The sequence below is a fragment of the Montipora foliosa genome, chromosome 9 (genome assembly GCF_036669935.1).
Source record: "Montipora foliosa isolate CH-2021 chromosome 9, ASM3666993v2, whole genome shotgun sequence".
In the NCBI taxonomy this organism is placed as follows: Eukaryota; Metazoa; Cnidaria; class Anthozoa; order Scleractinia; family Acroporidae; genus Montipora; species Montipora foliosa.
The window spans coordinates 49,460,524-49,475,130 of NC_090877.1; the positions used below are offsets into that span (position 1 = coordinate 49,460,524).

The following is a 14,607-nucleotide window of genomic DNA, read 5'->3' on the forward strand; positions in this document are numbered from 1 at the left end:
TATTATTGAAGTATAGTTGACGTAGTATGGCCGTGTAGCTGCGTCGAGTCACAGAAAGCGCGCGAAAAATGAAGCCTCGCTTATGTTTAGGTGAGTTAACCTGGGTTGAGCCTGCAATCCAGTCGAAGACCAGTACCTGGTCAGTGGTCAACTTAAAAAAAAAAACAGTTGAGCTCAGTGAGCTCTAATCTTGAGCCGGCGATATGGTCACGTGATACTGGTCAGCGGATACCAGGTGTCAATTGATCAAAACATGTATGTCCAATTTTAAGATGTATGCTCTAAACTAGCATGATCCTGGTCACATTGGCATACTTGGAGGGGTGGACGTACGTACGTAAAAGCGTATGTACGGACGGTCGATGACGCAAAAGGCAAATAAAACCAAAATTTCTCGCATCGATGGGTTACCATATTTTCTTAACTATGGTGCTCCGCGCGCGCGTGCCTTCGGCGCGCGCCGTGCTCCGCTAATAATTGTGGTTTTGGCAAATGGACAAAAACATGGCAACTCCGCTTTAATGGAGAATAGTGCGAATCAATGAGAATCACGCATTCCCGCGAAAAATCTACTACGGATGATAGTCTAGGATCGGCCTTAAATGATGTTGAAGACTTTATGGATCTTGAAGTTATAATATCAAAAGATCTCACCTGGAGTGAACATATCAGTACAATCGTGAATAAGGCGAATCAGGTGTTAGGGCTTATAAAACGGACCGTTGGAATAGCTAACACAAGAACGTTTTCACTGCTTTACAAAACATTTAGACTATGCCGCATCAGTCTGGAGCCCTTACCTTACCAAAGACATCCATTTAATTGAGTGTACAAAGACACGCGTCAAGGATAGCTCTAAGGCAAAAAATAGGTGACATGTCCTATGAGGACCGTTGTAACTCGTTAAATTGGCCATCCCTGTCCAGCCGCAGGACATATGTCTCCCTAGCGGAATGCTGTGGGATTGTTTTCGGGTTGTCTCATCTGGATTTCGAATTTGCGAAAGTCAGCTCCACTAGAGTCAATCATTCGTATAAACGCTTTTTTAAAAATCAACAAGAATTAACTGTTTTAAACATTCATTTTTTATTGGAGTGATTAGTGACTGGGACAACCGTTGCACCAAGGAATGTTGTTGAAGCGAGAAGCCTCGAATCACTTTTAAAGTTGTAAACTTTTAAATATATTCTTTTATTCTACTATTAGTATTACTTTTTTTTTTTTTTTGCTTTGTAGAAGTTTTATTCTTTTAAGGAGAGTTTTACTAACAGGGCTAACCTCTAGACTCCCCTTTTAAAATTTATGCGTATTTTTTTATATATGGATTTGAATAAAGATGTATTGATTTGTTTTCTTAAATAGGTATTTCAAAGACGTGATGCAGTCTGCAAGGAAATCAAGTTGTCACCCAAATGATAACATCGATGATTTTCTCGGTTTTGTTGAAATTCCGGTGAAGGTAAGATAATTGTTCAATTTCTGAATCCTTGAACCTTTAACAGTTTTCCAAGGCATTCCTTTCTTTTACTCTGAAGAGAATTATTGATCACCTGGCGGGTCTTTTTTTCTTTGTCGTAAAGGATAACACACGTTGACATAGCCAATGGCCGTATTTATACTAGAGGACGTCTAAGACGTCTCAGACGTCTAAGACACTTGTAAAGTTCATTAATAATGCATGAGGGTGCAAACCAATCCCAGCACAGTATTCAGATCACATGTACACAACTGTAAACCCCAATACAAATCAACTGAATTGTTAAACAGTAGAATTAACTTTTGATACAAACTCCTGCTCAGCTAATTAGTATTCATTAACTTTTGATAGAGATCTCTACTGATTAAAATAACAATACTTTGCATTCAATTTAATGTATTCATTTCACAATTCAATTCGCGTCCGATCTTTATGGACGTTTACAATAGCTCGCCTATCGGCTCGCCATTGTAAACGCCCATACAGATCTCCCGCTCATATTTTATCTACTACTTAACAGACGTCTTAGTCGTCTCAGACATCTAAGCCGTCTAGTATAAAGACGAGACGCACTAAACTGGGACGCACTTAGCAATTAAGTGCACACAGTCTCTTTGGTGATTAAATCTCAGTATCTTTTAAAGAAAATTGTGAATTTGATTTCTAGCCGTCGAAGTCAAGTCCGTCCCGTATTTATATCAGTCGATCTTACGGCCAGACGTTTAATGCGTCTGGACGTCTTAGACGTCCTCTAGTATAAATACGGCCAGTTATATTTTTAATGAAACTGGACAATGGATTAAAAATCAGGTATCACCGACTTACCAATCATGATTGAACTTGAATTTTTCAGGAGATACCTTCAAGCGGCATTGACCAATGGTTTAAACTTGAAGGTCGTTCGACTAAATCACATGTAGATGGGGATTGCCACATAAGGATTACTCTGACATCTGGAAAGGTACTATTTTACTGTGCAATTCTAAACAGCTTATTTTACTTTAGGTGAGCGTCTAGATTTGATCGGAGCATTTAGCCATGACTAAACATAATTGGGCTAAGAAACTTGTAAAAAGCACTTTGCTTCAAGAGCTACGATGTACGCGCATCGTTGTAAGTGAACAATTCGAAACAATATTTCCATTAGGAGCCACGCAACTGCGTAAAAAAGATGGTTCTGACAAAAATGTCTACGTATTTAACAGAGACCTGACATTCCAGATGAGATCAAATGTCAGTACCCAACAGCGGTGGATATTTATGACGCTTTTCTGAGAGAATTTATTAAATACGACTGCAAGCAGAGTAAGGTGAGGTTCCTTGTTAGTAGCGCAGTTATTCTACGTCGTAATATGCCTTAAATTACACAAGTTTAAAGTGCTACTATGATCAAAAAATCAATGCCTTTTTTCTTCAGACTTTGAAAGTGCGATTGCTTAACACTTGACTGGCAAATTTTTGTCCAAAGGTTGTTTACTTTGACTGTAAGTTTTGGATTTCACGGTACGCCATTACTCCCGTGCTGCATCAGCCGCGTACACACACATTGCATTCTTAAACTATTGAGTGTTTGACGTCATTTTCTCCTCGATCCAGCTCTCTCAAGATTTTAAAGTTAGTAATGGCGGACCAGGAAATATGTAAATTCCAATTAAAATAAACAGGTGTCTCTTTTAAATCAAGGCTTAAAACTTGGGTCACTTACTGTTTAGTTAACAGAGTTTTGAAATCCAAAGAAAAAGAAAATTTGATTTTTTTGGTCATAGTCTCACTTTAACACGCTGTTGAAAACTAAATCCTCCATTCAATCCTAAGTTATTTTCACCTTATGAATATGTCAATAGAACTGTCATACGAAAAGTTAAAATCCACCTACCATTGTATCTGTATCGAGACCGAATTGCATCACGACGCAAGATTGAAAATTACATCGTTATTTAAAAACTGATTAGTGGGAGGGCCGGAAGGGAAAATATTTGGCTCGAGGACATGGCATACGCTGCGAGGTCCGTGCGGCATGAGCGAGGGCCAAATATTTTCCTGTCCGGCCAGACCAAAGCTCAGTCAATAAGCATTTTACTATATTCATGAGCACTCAGAAGGTGCAGTTTGGACAAAATAAGTAACAAACATTTGCATAGAAAATATATCTAATATGTTGCTTGCATTTGCTTTCCGGCTGTAAATAACTTCGATGTTGAAAAGCGACGAAATCCTCTAAAATCGCATCGCACTGAGCAGTTCGTGTTTCTAGTAGGGCCGTACGGCTTTTTCCGGCCCTGCTCGCGCTAACGGGGATTTCCCAATAGTTTTACAATGAAAGCCCGCGCGGGGCCGTACGGGCTATATGATAAATGGGTTTCTCTTTTAAAGTTATTCGAAACTGGCAGCATTCAACCAAAACCAGTAGAAAGTAGTAAAGTGCAGAGCAAAATTCATCATATTTTAATGAGTGGGATCTACACGAACTTTTAGTCCTGAAGATAATCTAATTCTGCCAGTATCGGGTCCGAGAATCGAACCTGGGCCACATTTGTGGGAGGCGAGTGCTCTCATCACTGCGCCAACCCTGCTGGCACCGCCTCGCTTCAATGTGGCCCAGGTTCGATTCCCCGACCCGACGCCATAGGCTGGTTGAGTTTGTGTTGGTTTTCTCCTCTACTTCGAGGGTTTTCTCCGGGTTGTCCGGATTTCCTCCCTCAGCGAAAAAAAAAAAAAAAATAGCATACAGCTGATTCCAGCTGGCTGTAAGCTGTGCTCCAATTCTCATACATGGACCGTATAGCGGCTACCAGAGGCGCCATATTATAATTTCAGTTCCACCTTGTTGAGCTGCGTCGTTGCTGTACTTTGCGACGACGATTTTCGAGACTTATAACATACTATTATTACGCAATATGTGCCTTATTAGGAGTGTGGCATTAAAAGAGATTCTGGTCAGCTTTGTCCTGAAGCAGAATTCATTCTTCATCAACACGCCCTACAAAATGAGATCCATAAACTCCAGGAAGCAAGCATGTAAGTGAAACTTTATTCAGTTGCAGATGTTTCATTCCACAACTTGCTTTGCAGCAGTGTTTCACTTTGCGTTCTTCAGGCTTTTCTCGAGGTAAAATCGCCCCACGCACATCGTTTTCCTTTAACCTCGCATTTTCAGATTTTTAAATTCTGCGATTCCTTCGGTTATTTTGATTTCAAATCTGGTCTACAATCCGTCATCTTTGTTTACCTTAACCCTAACCCTAACCTTAACCTTCCCACCAAGCAATCACACAAACGCCCAAGAGCCTACAATCATGGACAAAAGTGTTGGGAAAGTATCTTCATTTTACAGATAACCCCCCTCCCCCTTATCAATGATGGATTTTCCAGGGGAAAAGATTGTGACTTTTCTTGCCAGAAGACCTCCAACATTGAATATGGGGGAGCGAGGCTACAAGAGCATGGTTTTTCCCAAATACTTCAGCCAATAGTGAGAATAAGCGAATTAGATGTGAAGTGAACTGATTCCCGCAACCTTCCCAACAACTTTTGACCACGATTGTATTCTCGATCCATGCTGTCACTTTCTTCCAGAGTGAGCTCTACAATTTTACTACCGTGTTGTGTAATGTTTTGTGGCATAGGCGCTGGAGTCTCCTTAGTCGCCAACATTGGTTGAGACCCATGAAATACAGCTCATTAAACCTCATGCTACTACAGATCCACAACACATGGAAACCTGGACAACTCAGTCAAAGAAAGGTAACAATATAAGGTTTATGTTTATCAAGCTCAAACAAAAATTTAAAATTAGGGATCACGTTATACTTAGGTTTCGTATGCATATTCAAACTTTAGTAGCAACGAAAGAAATGAAACTAATTGATAGAGGGACAAGAAAAATCTTTGAGTCATGAAGATTATCTAGTGTGACATGTTGTGGAATAATGCATCTCAATAGGGAAACAACCCCTTAAAAGTTACGATCCCTCATGCACTATGTTTTTAAAGTTGCTTTCTGTGAATTGTTTAGAACTAAATGAATTTTACTTAAAGGCAATACAAACATAACCTGTAAAATAAGAACAAAGCACATAGTGGATTTCGTTTGCAGCAGAGTGACTTTGTTTTTTTCTCCAGGAAAGATCGCTAGTCAAGTCTTTGAAGTACTTCACAGATAATTGTTGGAGCCTGTTGATGAAATATCGCGAAATATTTCCTGTCACCGACAGAGGGAGACTGAATAGATTGGTGAATCTTTTGGAGTACGTTGATAAAAGTAAAGCCGTACTTCTCGTTTTTAACCATATCCAATAGCTCACCAATTTTTTGGCAACCATCAAGAGACCTTAATTCAAGGATGCATTATATATTAAAAGATTATAAAAACACTTGTTACCACAAGTTTGTCGTGCAGCTTCCACTTTGAGTTGAAGTTATCTGACCAATTTGTTTGTTTGTTTCTTTGTTTTTCTTTTTCTTTTTGCTATCTTTCGTGTTTTTTTTTTTACTTTAAGGTGTTTGGTGAATCTGTACAAACTTGAAATATTTAAAGGGTCCGTAAAAGAACCCTTGGATGTTCAAATGTCCAATCTTTTGAAGGTTGGTGTCGAGTTGATTTCTGTTTTGACTTTTTAGGGGATATTACGAGCCTCTTTCGTGCGACATACACAGGGGGACGATGGGGAATGCCCTTTGTCACCTGTTAGAAAACAGGTGACAGCCACAAGAATAGTATAACAGCGAAGATTTTTCCTTTGCATAAGTTTGTATTTTTGAGCAAAGTTTTTTATAACGTTGCCAAGTGCATTATTCCGATACTTGCATGATCGATTACTTTTTCGCTTTTGGTCTTTCCACCAACATGAACACCGTGGCGTCAGATGCAATCAAATAATTAAGGACGGTGCCTACTATTGTTATTGGGCATAGGTTCTGCGCATCTCGAGATACTCGTGTTTCCTATCGGTTATGCTTACTAATACAGGGATATTTTTGCGCGGTTTAAAACTGTCCGGATAAAGTAGATCTTAGTAAGTACTCTTGGTATCCAAAAGGAAAATTGGTGGTAACCATGCATTTTTTAGAGATAATTTAGCTTCAATTTGAGAAAGAACGTCATATATTGCTTTGTATCTTAAACCTTTTTAGAAATATTATTGATCAATTATCTTTGAAAAATGCGTGATTACCCCCAATTTTCTTTTTGAATTTCAATAAAACCTTTTAAGATCTACATTTCCTGCATAATCATAAACCGGGGCAAAAATATCTTTGAATTAGTAGGCACCGCCCTTAAGGGGTGTGGTTGACGAGGACAATCAGATAAGATCCTACCTGAATCTTATGCATTTCCTTTATGTTAAATCTTGGACAGATACAGAATAAGATTCAAGAACAATAGTGCCGCTATTTCTTTAGCATTTTAGGGCAAGATCTCCCCTGTGACATGCTAAATCCTTTTCGAAGTTCTATTCCTTTTATCCAGGGCATGAGACTGGCCACGGTAATTTTGATTAATTTCTTTCGTTGGTGAGGCATTACCCGGTTAGTTGTATCAGTGTTGTAGAAACGTAAATTTTATTTCCATTTCCCAGGAATCAGCCCTTGCTTGGTACAAGAACCTCTATGCCTGGAAACAGCCTCGCACAAAGGTAATTCGGTCAAAAAGGAGTAGCTTCCTGTGTTTACTCCTCTTCTTCGCATGTTTACTCTTCTGCTTTTTGCCATTTTACTTGAACTTTGTACTTAGTTTTAGTTTCCTCCATCGTTTTATGCGTGGCTTCAAGCATCTTTCCTTAAATTGACATGTAAGATCATTTTGGTCATTAATCGACGGCTTCCTCGACAAGAAAGAGATCTATCAAGAGAAAATAAAGAGATCGTGTTACTGATAAGAAAAGGACTGTGAATTACCTCAGAATTTCGCAAGCAAATCTCGGTCCAACCCCCGATTATCCCAGTTTTCGATTTTTGGAACGGAAGTCTGTTTCCCTTGACGTCAGCTGTCACGTTATGTATTACGATCTCATCGGAGATGGACGATAATAGAGAGATTTAGAATAAGACGATGTTCGTGGTTTTATGACAAGAAGCAGTCTCCTTTTGCCCTTTAAACGCGATGCTAAATCTCTCCGCCGTGAATCGAACGTCATCTGAAACACACTACCCTTTCTGTTTTATCTGAAGAAACTTACCGCAAAGTTCAGATATCCAGGAGCCCATGAGTTGGAGCCTGCCTCTCCCATACAACCCTTAAGAGTCAACCTTTGCGCTTATCTTTCTATTTTTAGAACTCCACGAGTTTTTCGGCTCTGTACGCGCTGTTTGGCCAATCCAGAATAAAGTTATTCTCAAACGAAAACAAAAATACCAAAAACAATGTATGCAAATTGTGGAAATTGATGTAAATCGATGTAAATGTGGGCGCAAAGGTTGACTCAAGGATACAGTGCATAGGGAGGTTCCTACTCGTTAGCCTGCGTAGCCGGCGGCATATTTTATAGCAGTATCATCTGGTTTTGGCACGTGTGAGCCGGGACTGGCATGGGACTAGTAATTTTGACACTCGCGGCCAAAACACAACGAAGCAACCATCGATTTACTCCCGCGATAAAATATTCCTCCAGCTAAGCAGGCTACCAACTCGTGGGCTCCAGGGTACCCTAAGGGCTGGAGTGGGCGTTACGTTCTTTGTAACCCTTTCCTTCTTCTGTTCCTCTTTACGATGTTTTCATGCCTTAACGTTGTTTTGCTGTTCCTTTTTTTTTTCCCTTTTTTCGTTACTTATTTTTGTATTGTCTCTATGCAGACCGAGGAAGCCACGTTGTGTTCTATGGTGGAAGTGGCTGATTCGTTGGTGACTGACATCGTTCAAGCCAAAACGTCTTACGGAGAAATATTTGCAGTGTAAGCAAAACATCCCTTTGACAGTTTTTTATCCACTTCACGCGCACTTTTTTTACAATTATGTTCAACAACAAAACCAACTAGATCTTAGTTCTCGCCAGCATAAGCCGCCCTCCCACCCGCCTACCCTCATTGAATATCAGACAAAAAAAAAACGATGGATTTTAACATCATATTCAGCGGTTTTTAATCACCTTTTTGGCAGTTTCGTAACTCTTTAGTGCCATTTAAGACAGTCACATGATGACTTGTATGTATCTTGAAGTTCTCAATGTGTTTGTTTTTCAGGACAAAAGTAAATTATTTAATTACAGTTTACAGCCAGTTGGAACTTATGGTATGTTTTACCATTACCTATCTACAATAGCGGTGCAAGACATTGCAAACCTAGAGATGTTGAACTGCTTATCTGTTCTTTGTTGAATTTTTCTTTCCCTCTCCCTTTTCCTTTTTGTTTTTTTGGCTCCCCGGTCGAATATTCTCCTTGCTAAATGACAGACAAATAAATGGGTGAGGACAATATCATTTATTATATCTCTCAGATAGCACGCGAGCTGTGATTGGCTGAATTAGTGGGCCGTATTCTACAGTACGGCCTGCTAATAACGGACCCTTGTTTTTCCTCTTAGATTTATGGCCCAAGGGCTTCGCACTTGGGCCATAATTTTAAGCGGAAAAAAGTGGGCCACGCGGTCCGTAATTTACAGTACGGCCCTCGAACTCGGTTAGTAAGAGATATTTGTGTACACTTGTTTCGTAATGTAGTTTTCTGTGCTTTATTTATGTTTTAAGTTTGCCTCTGATGTTCACAACACCATGAGGAACATAAACCAACGTCTAAAGCATGAAGGTGGTGCTGACATTGTCGGAGAGAAGCTTTTTTCTCTGTACTTGTTGGTCAAGGAGATCATCAACCTCAGAGGCATTGCAGACAAGTACGAGTAAACTTTGATATAAATTACCTTTACAAAAAGCCATGTATTGTCAATATGAGTTTTTAAAATGGCGTTATACAAAATAATCGTTCTGTCAAAATCAAACTTAACTTATTACAGTGTAATGTGAAGTGCTAAGTGTCTACCCCATATGAACCATGTGAGCGTTAGCCCTACTAATAGAAATGGGCCCACACAAGGACAGAGCAAAACTCTGACCAGGGTGGGAATTGATCCCACGATCTTCGGGTTAGATCACCGCTGTTCTACCGACTGAGCTACAAGGTCAGACGGGAGCAGGCCGTGGGAACTGAAGATGTTAAAGTCACGGCAATGAACATGTACCAGTACAAGGAAGAATTACGTTCGGACAAAATCGTTCGATCTGAACGACTGAAGCAAGAGTCAATTCAAAGGAATGTAGAGCAAAACGTCTTATTCACGTAACTCGATCTACTAAGAAACTACTTCGGCGAATTGGAAGATTGACAATTGATTGGGTCACTCAAAGAAAACTTTCGTTACTAGTGCATTTTACAATAAAAAACAAAAGACAAAATAAACACCACACAGGAGCTGATTAAGCGTACTTTTCGTGGTCACTCATGACCGAGCACAATCGCACGGTCATACATTCAAATCCTGTTCAAGATTGGATTGGATTTTAAAGGTTATTTCGTAACTGCCTTCACTGAGATTACCTTTCTAAGGTCAATCGTGATCTCTACTGCGCGTTTCAGATATGTGATATATTTCTGTCGATTCTAAAAAGATGACGATTAATAATCGTCATCATCACGATTACTTTTATAAGTCTTGGGATTACATAGCCGACAAAACCCTGGCCAGGGTGGGAGATGACAACCACCCTGGTCAGAGTTGTTCTCTGTCGCTGTGTGGGCCCATTGCCATTTGTAGGGCTAACGCTCACATGGTTCATATGGGGTACAAAACTTGCATTTCACATTACACTCTAATCAGTTAAGTCTGTTCAAATATAAGTGCTACACGGCCAACGTTTGCAAAACGTAATACTTCCTTGTAGTGGTACATGTTCATTGTCGTGACTTTAACATCTTCAATTCCCACGGCCTGCTCCCGTCTGACCTTGTAGCTCAGTCGGTAGCGCAGCGGTGATCTAACCCGAAGGTCGTGGGTTCACTTCCCACCCTGGTCAGAAATTTTCTCTGTCCTTATGGGGTAGCAACCTAGCACTTCACATTACGCTCTAATCAGTTAAGTCTGTTCAAATATAAGTGCTACACGGCCAACGTTTGCAAAAACAGTTTCGAATTGTATAGGAACAAAAAAAAGAGTCGGAATTCAGGGAATAATTTGCCGTGATTTTTTCCACTTATCATTATATCCCTATATACCTCGGATTTGAATTTGTGAGACGGGGCCTACTGTTCGATACGATTTATCGTCTTTATCGGAGAAGAGTACAGTTTACAGATGTCATTACAAAGGCAGCAGTTTCTCGTCAGTTATTTAAAGACCCTGAGTGTTGGTGCGGCCGGAGTTGAACTCACGACCTCGCGCATGGTAGTGCTCAACCAACTGAGCCTCCTGTGCGAGGTTAGAAACTTCCCTTTTGGGAGGCTACAAAGCGACTTTGAACAGATCAAGTCAAGTGAAATGTTGGGTTTTGATGAGAGGGGGAAAGTGGAGAACCCAGAGAAAAACACCCCTGAGCAGAGTAGCGGCCCGGCAAACTCAATCCACAAAAAGCTTCTTGTCCAAAAATGGATTCCAGGCCACGCCGATCGAAGGCCAGTGCTGTCACCTCTGAGCCAACCCACTCTACAGTTTACCCATTCACCAGTTACACTTCTGTTTTATGGATATATTCTATATTTTTTATCAGATCAGACAATGTGTATGCTCTTGATGATTACCACGGCTGGTTCAAACAATCTGTTACGCGTTGGTTTGATATTGCGCAAGTAAAAGCAAAAGAAAGAATCAGAAAGGCTGTTGAGATTGATCAGGTATTAACGTTTTGGAGGCGTTCCCGGTGAATTGTAGACCGACATATCAATAGAGAAGTGATATTTGATTTTATATTCGCATGAACAGGAAGAGAAGTCTCCATTTCTATAATTAGGCAATTTTCCCCAGAAGAGCTTAATTATTAACAGGTCAAGGTGATTCAGCAACTCAGCGACTTATAATTACATTATCAAACGAATTATGATACAAGTTTTTTTTTTGTCTTTTTCATGCATCGGTAACACCATCAGTCTTTTTCTCAACTCAGATTTATAAGTCTTTCCAAAATGCTTTTCTCAAGGGAGTGTCGCGTTTGTAATAAAGCGGAAAAAGTATTGTGTATTTAATACACTCTAATCGTGGCTGTCAATAAGTTACGATTTAAACGTCGCATTTTACATGTGCCGAATCTAATGCAAATGAGCGAAAACAATATATTTTTTTCATTTGCATTAGATTCGGCACATGTAAAATGCGACGTTTAAAACCGGGCTAAGTTTTACTTTTTAGCCAAACAATTTCTAAACGTTTAACCAACTTTGTTTTTGCCTGCATCAACTGGAAGGCTATATTTCAGTCAACTGTCAAAAAAAGCATGTGATGTAAAATACTTGGTCTTGGTCATCAGCCAAATTATGCCAAGTGAATTGTGCTCGGGATGTTTGCCTAATCTAAAGCGCATCTTGCTTACCTTAGTCATCCATTAATATCAAATGCAACTGAGTCGAATACACATCGTCATTCTTTCATCCAATTTAATCTGCAGGCATTAAAATTAGTCTTAGCTAAAAGTAGTTTGGTTTTAAATAAAGTGAAGACATCATCAACGTATCTGAACTAGATGGTAGGGCGGGCGCTGTTCTGAGTGATCCGTTTCTCTTCAAAATGGCACATGAAAATGTTTGCAAGCACTGGACCTAAAGGCGAGCCCATTGCCAAACCGTCGATCTGGTCGTAGTATTCACCATCGAAGACGAAATCGCTTTTCTTTGCGGCAAATTCAAGTAAAATCTTTAGAACATGGCGAGGCAATGTTGGTGGGTCACTCAGGAAGAGCATACAGTTTTTCAAGACAAACCTGGATGGTTTCATCCAGGGGAACGTTTGTTAACAGGGACGAGATGTCAAAAGAGCACATCACCTCCTGTTTATGACTATAGGTCTTGGCCCAATCAGCGACACTGAAGGACGGATTCTTTGATGGTGAAATTGTTAGTTGAGATGGATTGAAGAATGCGAACAAGATAAGAAGCCAGATTGGATTGGATCACTCACAACAGCGCCCGCCCTACCATCTGGTTCAGATACGTTGATGATATCTTCGCCTTACTTAGATTCAGTTAACTTTTTGTTGGTAGCTTTTGAGGATAGATGAAAGTGTAACTCACTCCACTTCAGCAATTGATGCAGTGGGATGTTTCCATCAGGTAACCGTGTCTCGATTTATAAGCCAACATTTGTCCAATTTTGCATTTTTCATCTGAGCTCTTACTCAGCCTCTCATGACATGTTTTTTTTTTTTTTTTGTTATTTGGGCAACTTATTCTTATCCAAGCTAATTTGGAGGAAAGCATTAACCGCTGGTTTGTTTTTATCCTTTCATTCAGTCGCACTACGGTGGCTTGATCAGCCAAGCCTTTCGTTGTGCGCGTAATGTAAGTTCCTACAGGCCTTTTTCCTCTCTTTCAGTCACCACACACGAACGTAAGAAACTATCCATCGATCAAATTTGTGTTTTATCTTTAATTATTAAATGATCTGAAATTTGTGATTAGATCCGTGAGTTTTGGAGGAAGATTGCTTGGCCCATCCCAGCTGGGTCGTATGTGTTTGTCATGCAGATTACCAATGTAAGTACTTTACTTTACTGGAAAACCTGTAAAAGAGCTTCAGCTAAGTGTTTCTACCTATGTTAAATAAAGATTATGTTATGTTATGTTGTTACTAGAAAATGAGAGGAATTTTATAACGACGATGACGACGATTTTATATATTTTTTGAGAAAGCGCTGCCGTGAGACATGTCACAAGCCTCTACATTCTTCCATCCTTCTTAGGCTCTTTTAAGAATAAGTCATGTCTCGTATAGAGGGTATAAGTAATGTTGAAGCGACTAATAGCCAAGTGCTAGCTTTGCTTGATCTGTTTTCATAGGGTTTCATACATGGGTTGTGTTCAGGGGCCGAGCGCCTAGCCGGCAGCACAGCTCCTTCGGTCCGACCTCGTTGAGCTGTGCCCTTAGTAATTCAGTCTCCGACTGCGAGAAAGGGCGATTGGCAGGTCAAATAGGTCAGATTATTCATTTACGGACTTACGATATAATACGTACGTTTGTAAACAAAAGACCACAACGTTCCGTACAAGACTCCAACACCAAGGCTTCTTCGAAGTCTTTTAATTTCGAGTCAATGAAATGTTTTATTGTAGGAAGTCTGCAGCAATGCATCATATTACGCCGATCTTCTGTTTCAAAAGATAGTTGACAACAACTATTATGATGGAGATCCCGCTCAGTTTGACGTCAGTGAACAGGTACATCGCCCTCTAAGACTATTAGAATTAAATTAAATTAAACTTCGTCTATTTTACTTATTTTGCGGATTTCAGTTACCTACTGTTGTTAGGTACAATAATTTTTCGTCAAGTTTAACAAAACAATGTCATACAACGCTGTTTCATAAATACTGAATCTCGTGTTTACTGCTTTTTGCAACTGGGTTCTCTTGTCGTTATCAGAAACTAATGTGATTTTTTTCCTCGTTATCAAGCTGTGTGTTATGTTGAATAACATAGAATACATGCGGCTTTGGCTAAAGGGCCTACCCGATAGCTTGTGCTGGGATGATGTTATCAGTGCTCTCGAAACAGCACATGGCGAGAAAGGTGGAAGACATGCGCGTTCCTCAATGGAAAGTATGCTCTCTGGTGCAGACGACGATATGCTAAATAAGATTGGTGCAGCTATCACCCACATTGGACAGCGGGTTCGTTGTGATTTGCAATGTGTTATTAGGGACCTTAAGCAAGGACGACGACGACGGCTACGAGAACGTTGTCTAAAACTATTATTTTCCATTATTGTAATAATTTTGCAATTACTCTAAGTCGCTCGGCATGGAAGATGTGAGTCCACATTCTAAGAATAAAATTGGTGAGAACGGTGTGGATATTTAGAGAGAAATTGAAAAGTCATGGTCAGGTGCTCGCGTCTTCCACATGACCTCAAATTTGATCACTTCACGTCGTTGTCAAGACGAGAACGGCAAAGTAATATAAAACGCACGTGCAGAACGTGCAGAGCTATTGTTTTTGC

At 40.0% G+C, this 14,607-nt stretch overlaps 1 protein-coding gene across 1 annotated transcript in view; it reads left to right on the forward strand.

The window, feature by feature from the left end:
* The window catches only part of LOC137969390 (BAI1-associated protein 3-like), a 42,274-nt gene that overhangs the window by 16,585 nt on the left and 11,082 nt on the right, over positions 1-14,607 (forward strand). Inside the window, exons 11-26 of the mRNA XM_068815604.1 lie at positions 1,363-1,459; positions 2,331-2,438; positions 2,683-2,787; positions 4,389-4,495; positions 5,104-5,221; positions 5,600-5,724; positions 5,977-6,061; positions 7,057-7,113; positions 8,271-8,368; positions 8,657-8,705; positions 9,161-9,303; positions 11,171-11,294; positions 12,654-12,722; positions 13,071-13,145; positions 13,722-13,826; positions 14,063-14,278. Coding sequence (XP_068671705.1) covers positions 1,363-1,459; positions 2,331-2,438; positions 2,683-2,787; positions 4,389-4,495; positions 5,104-5,221; positions 5,600-5,724; positions 5,977-6,061; positions 7,057-7,113; positions 8,271-8,368; positions 8,657-8,705; positions 9,161-9,303; positions 11,171-11,294; positions 12,654-12,722; positions 13,071-13,145; positions 13,722-13,826; positions 14,063-14,278 — 1,681 coding nt within the window. The remainder of the gene's footprint in view (positions 1-1,362; positions 1,460-2,330; positions 2,439-2,682; positions 2,788-4,388; positions 4,496-5,103; positions 5,222-5,599; positions 5,725-5,976; positions 6,062-7,056; positions 7,114-8,270; positions 8,369-8,656; positions 8,706-9,160; positions 9,304-11,170; positions 11,295-12,653; positions 12,723-13,070; positions 13,146-13,721; positions 13,827-14,062; positions 14,279-14,607) is intronic.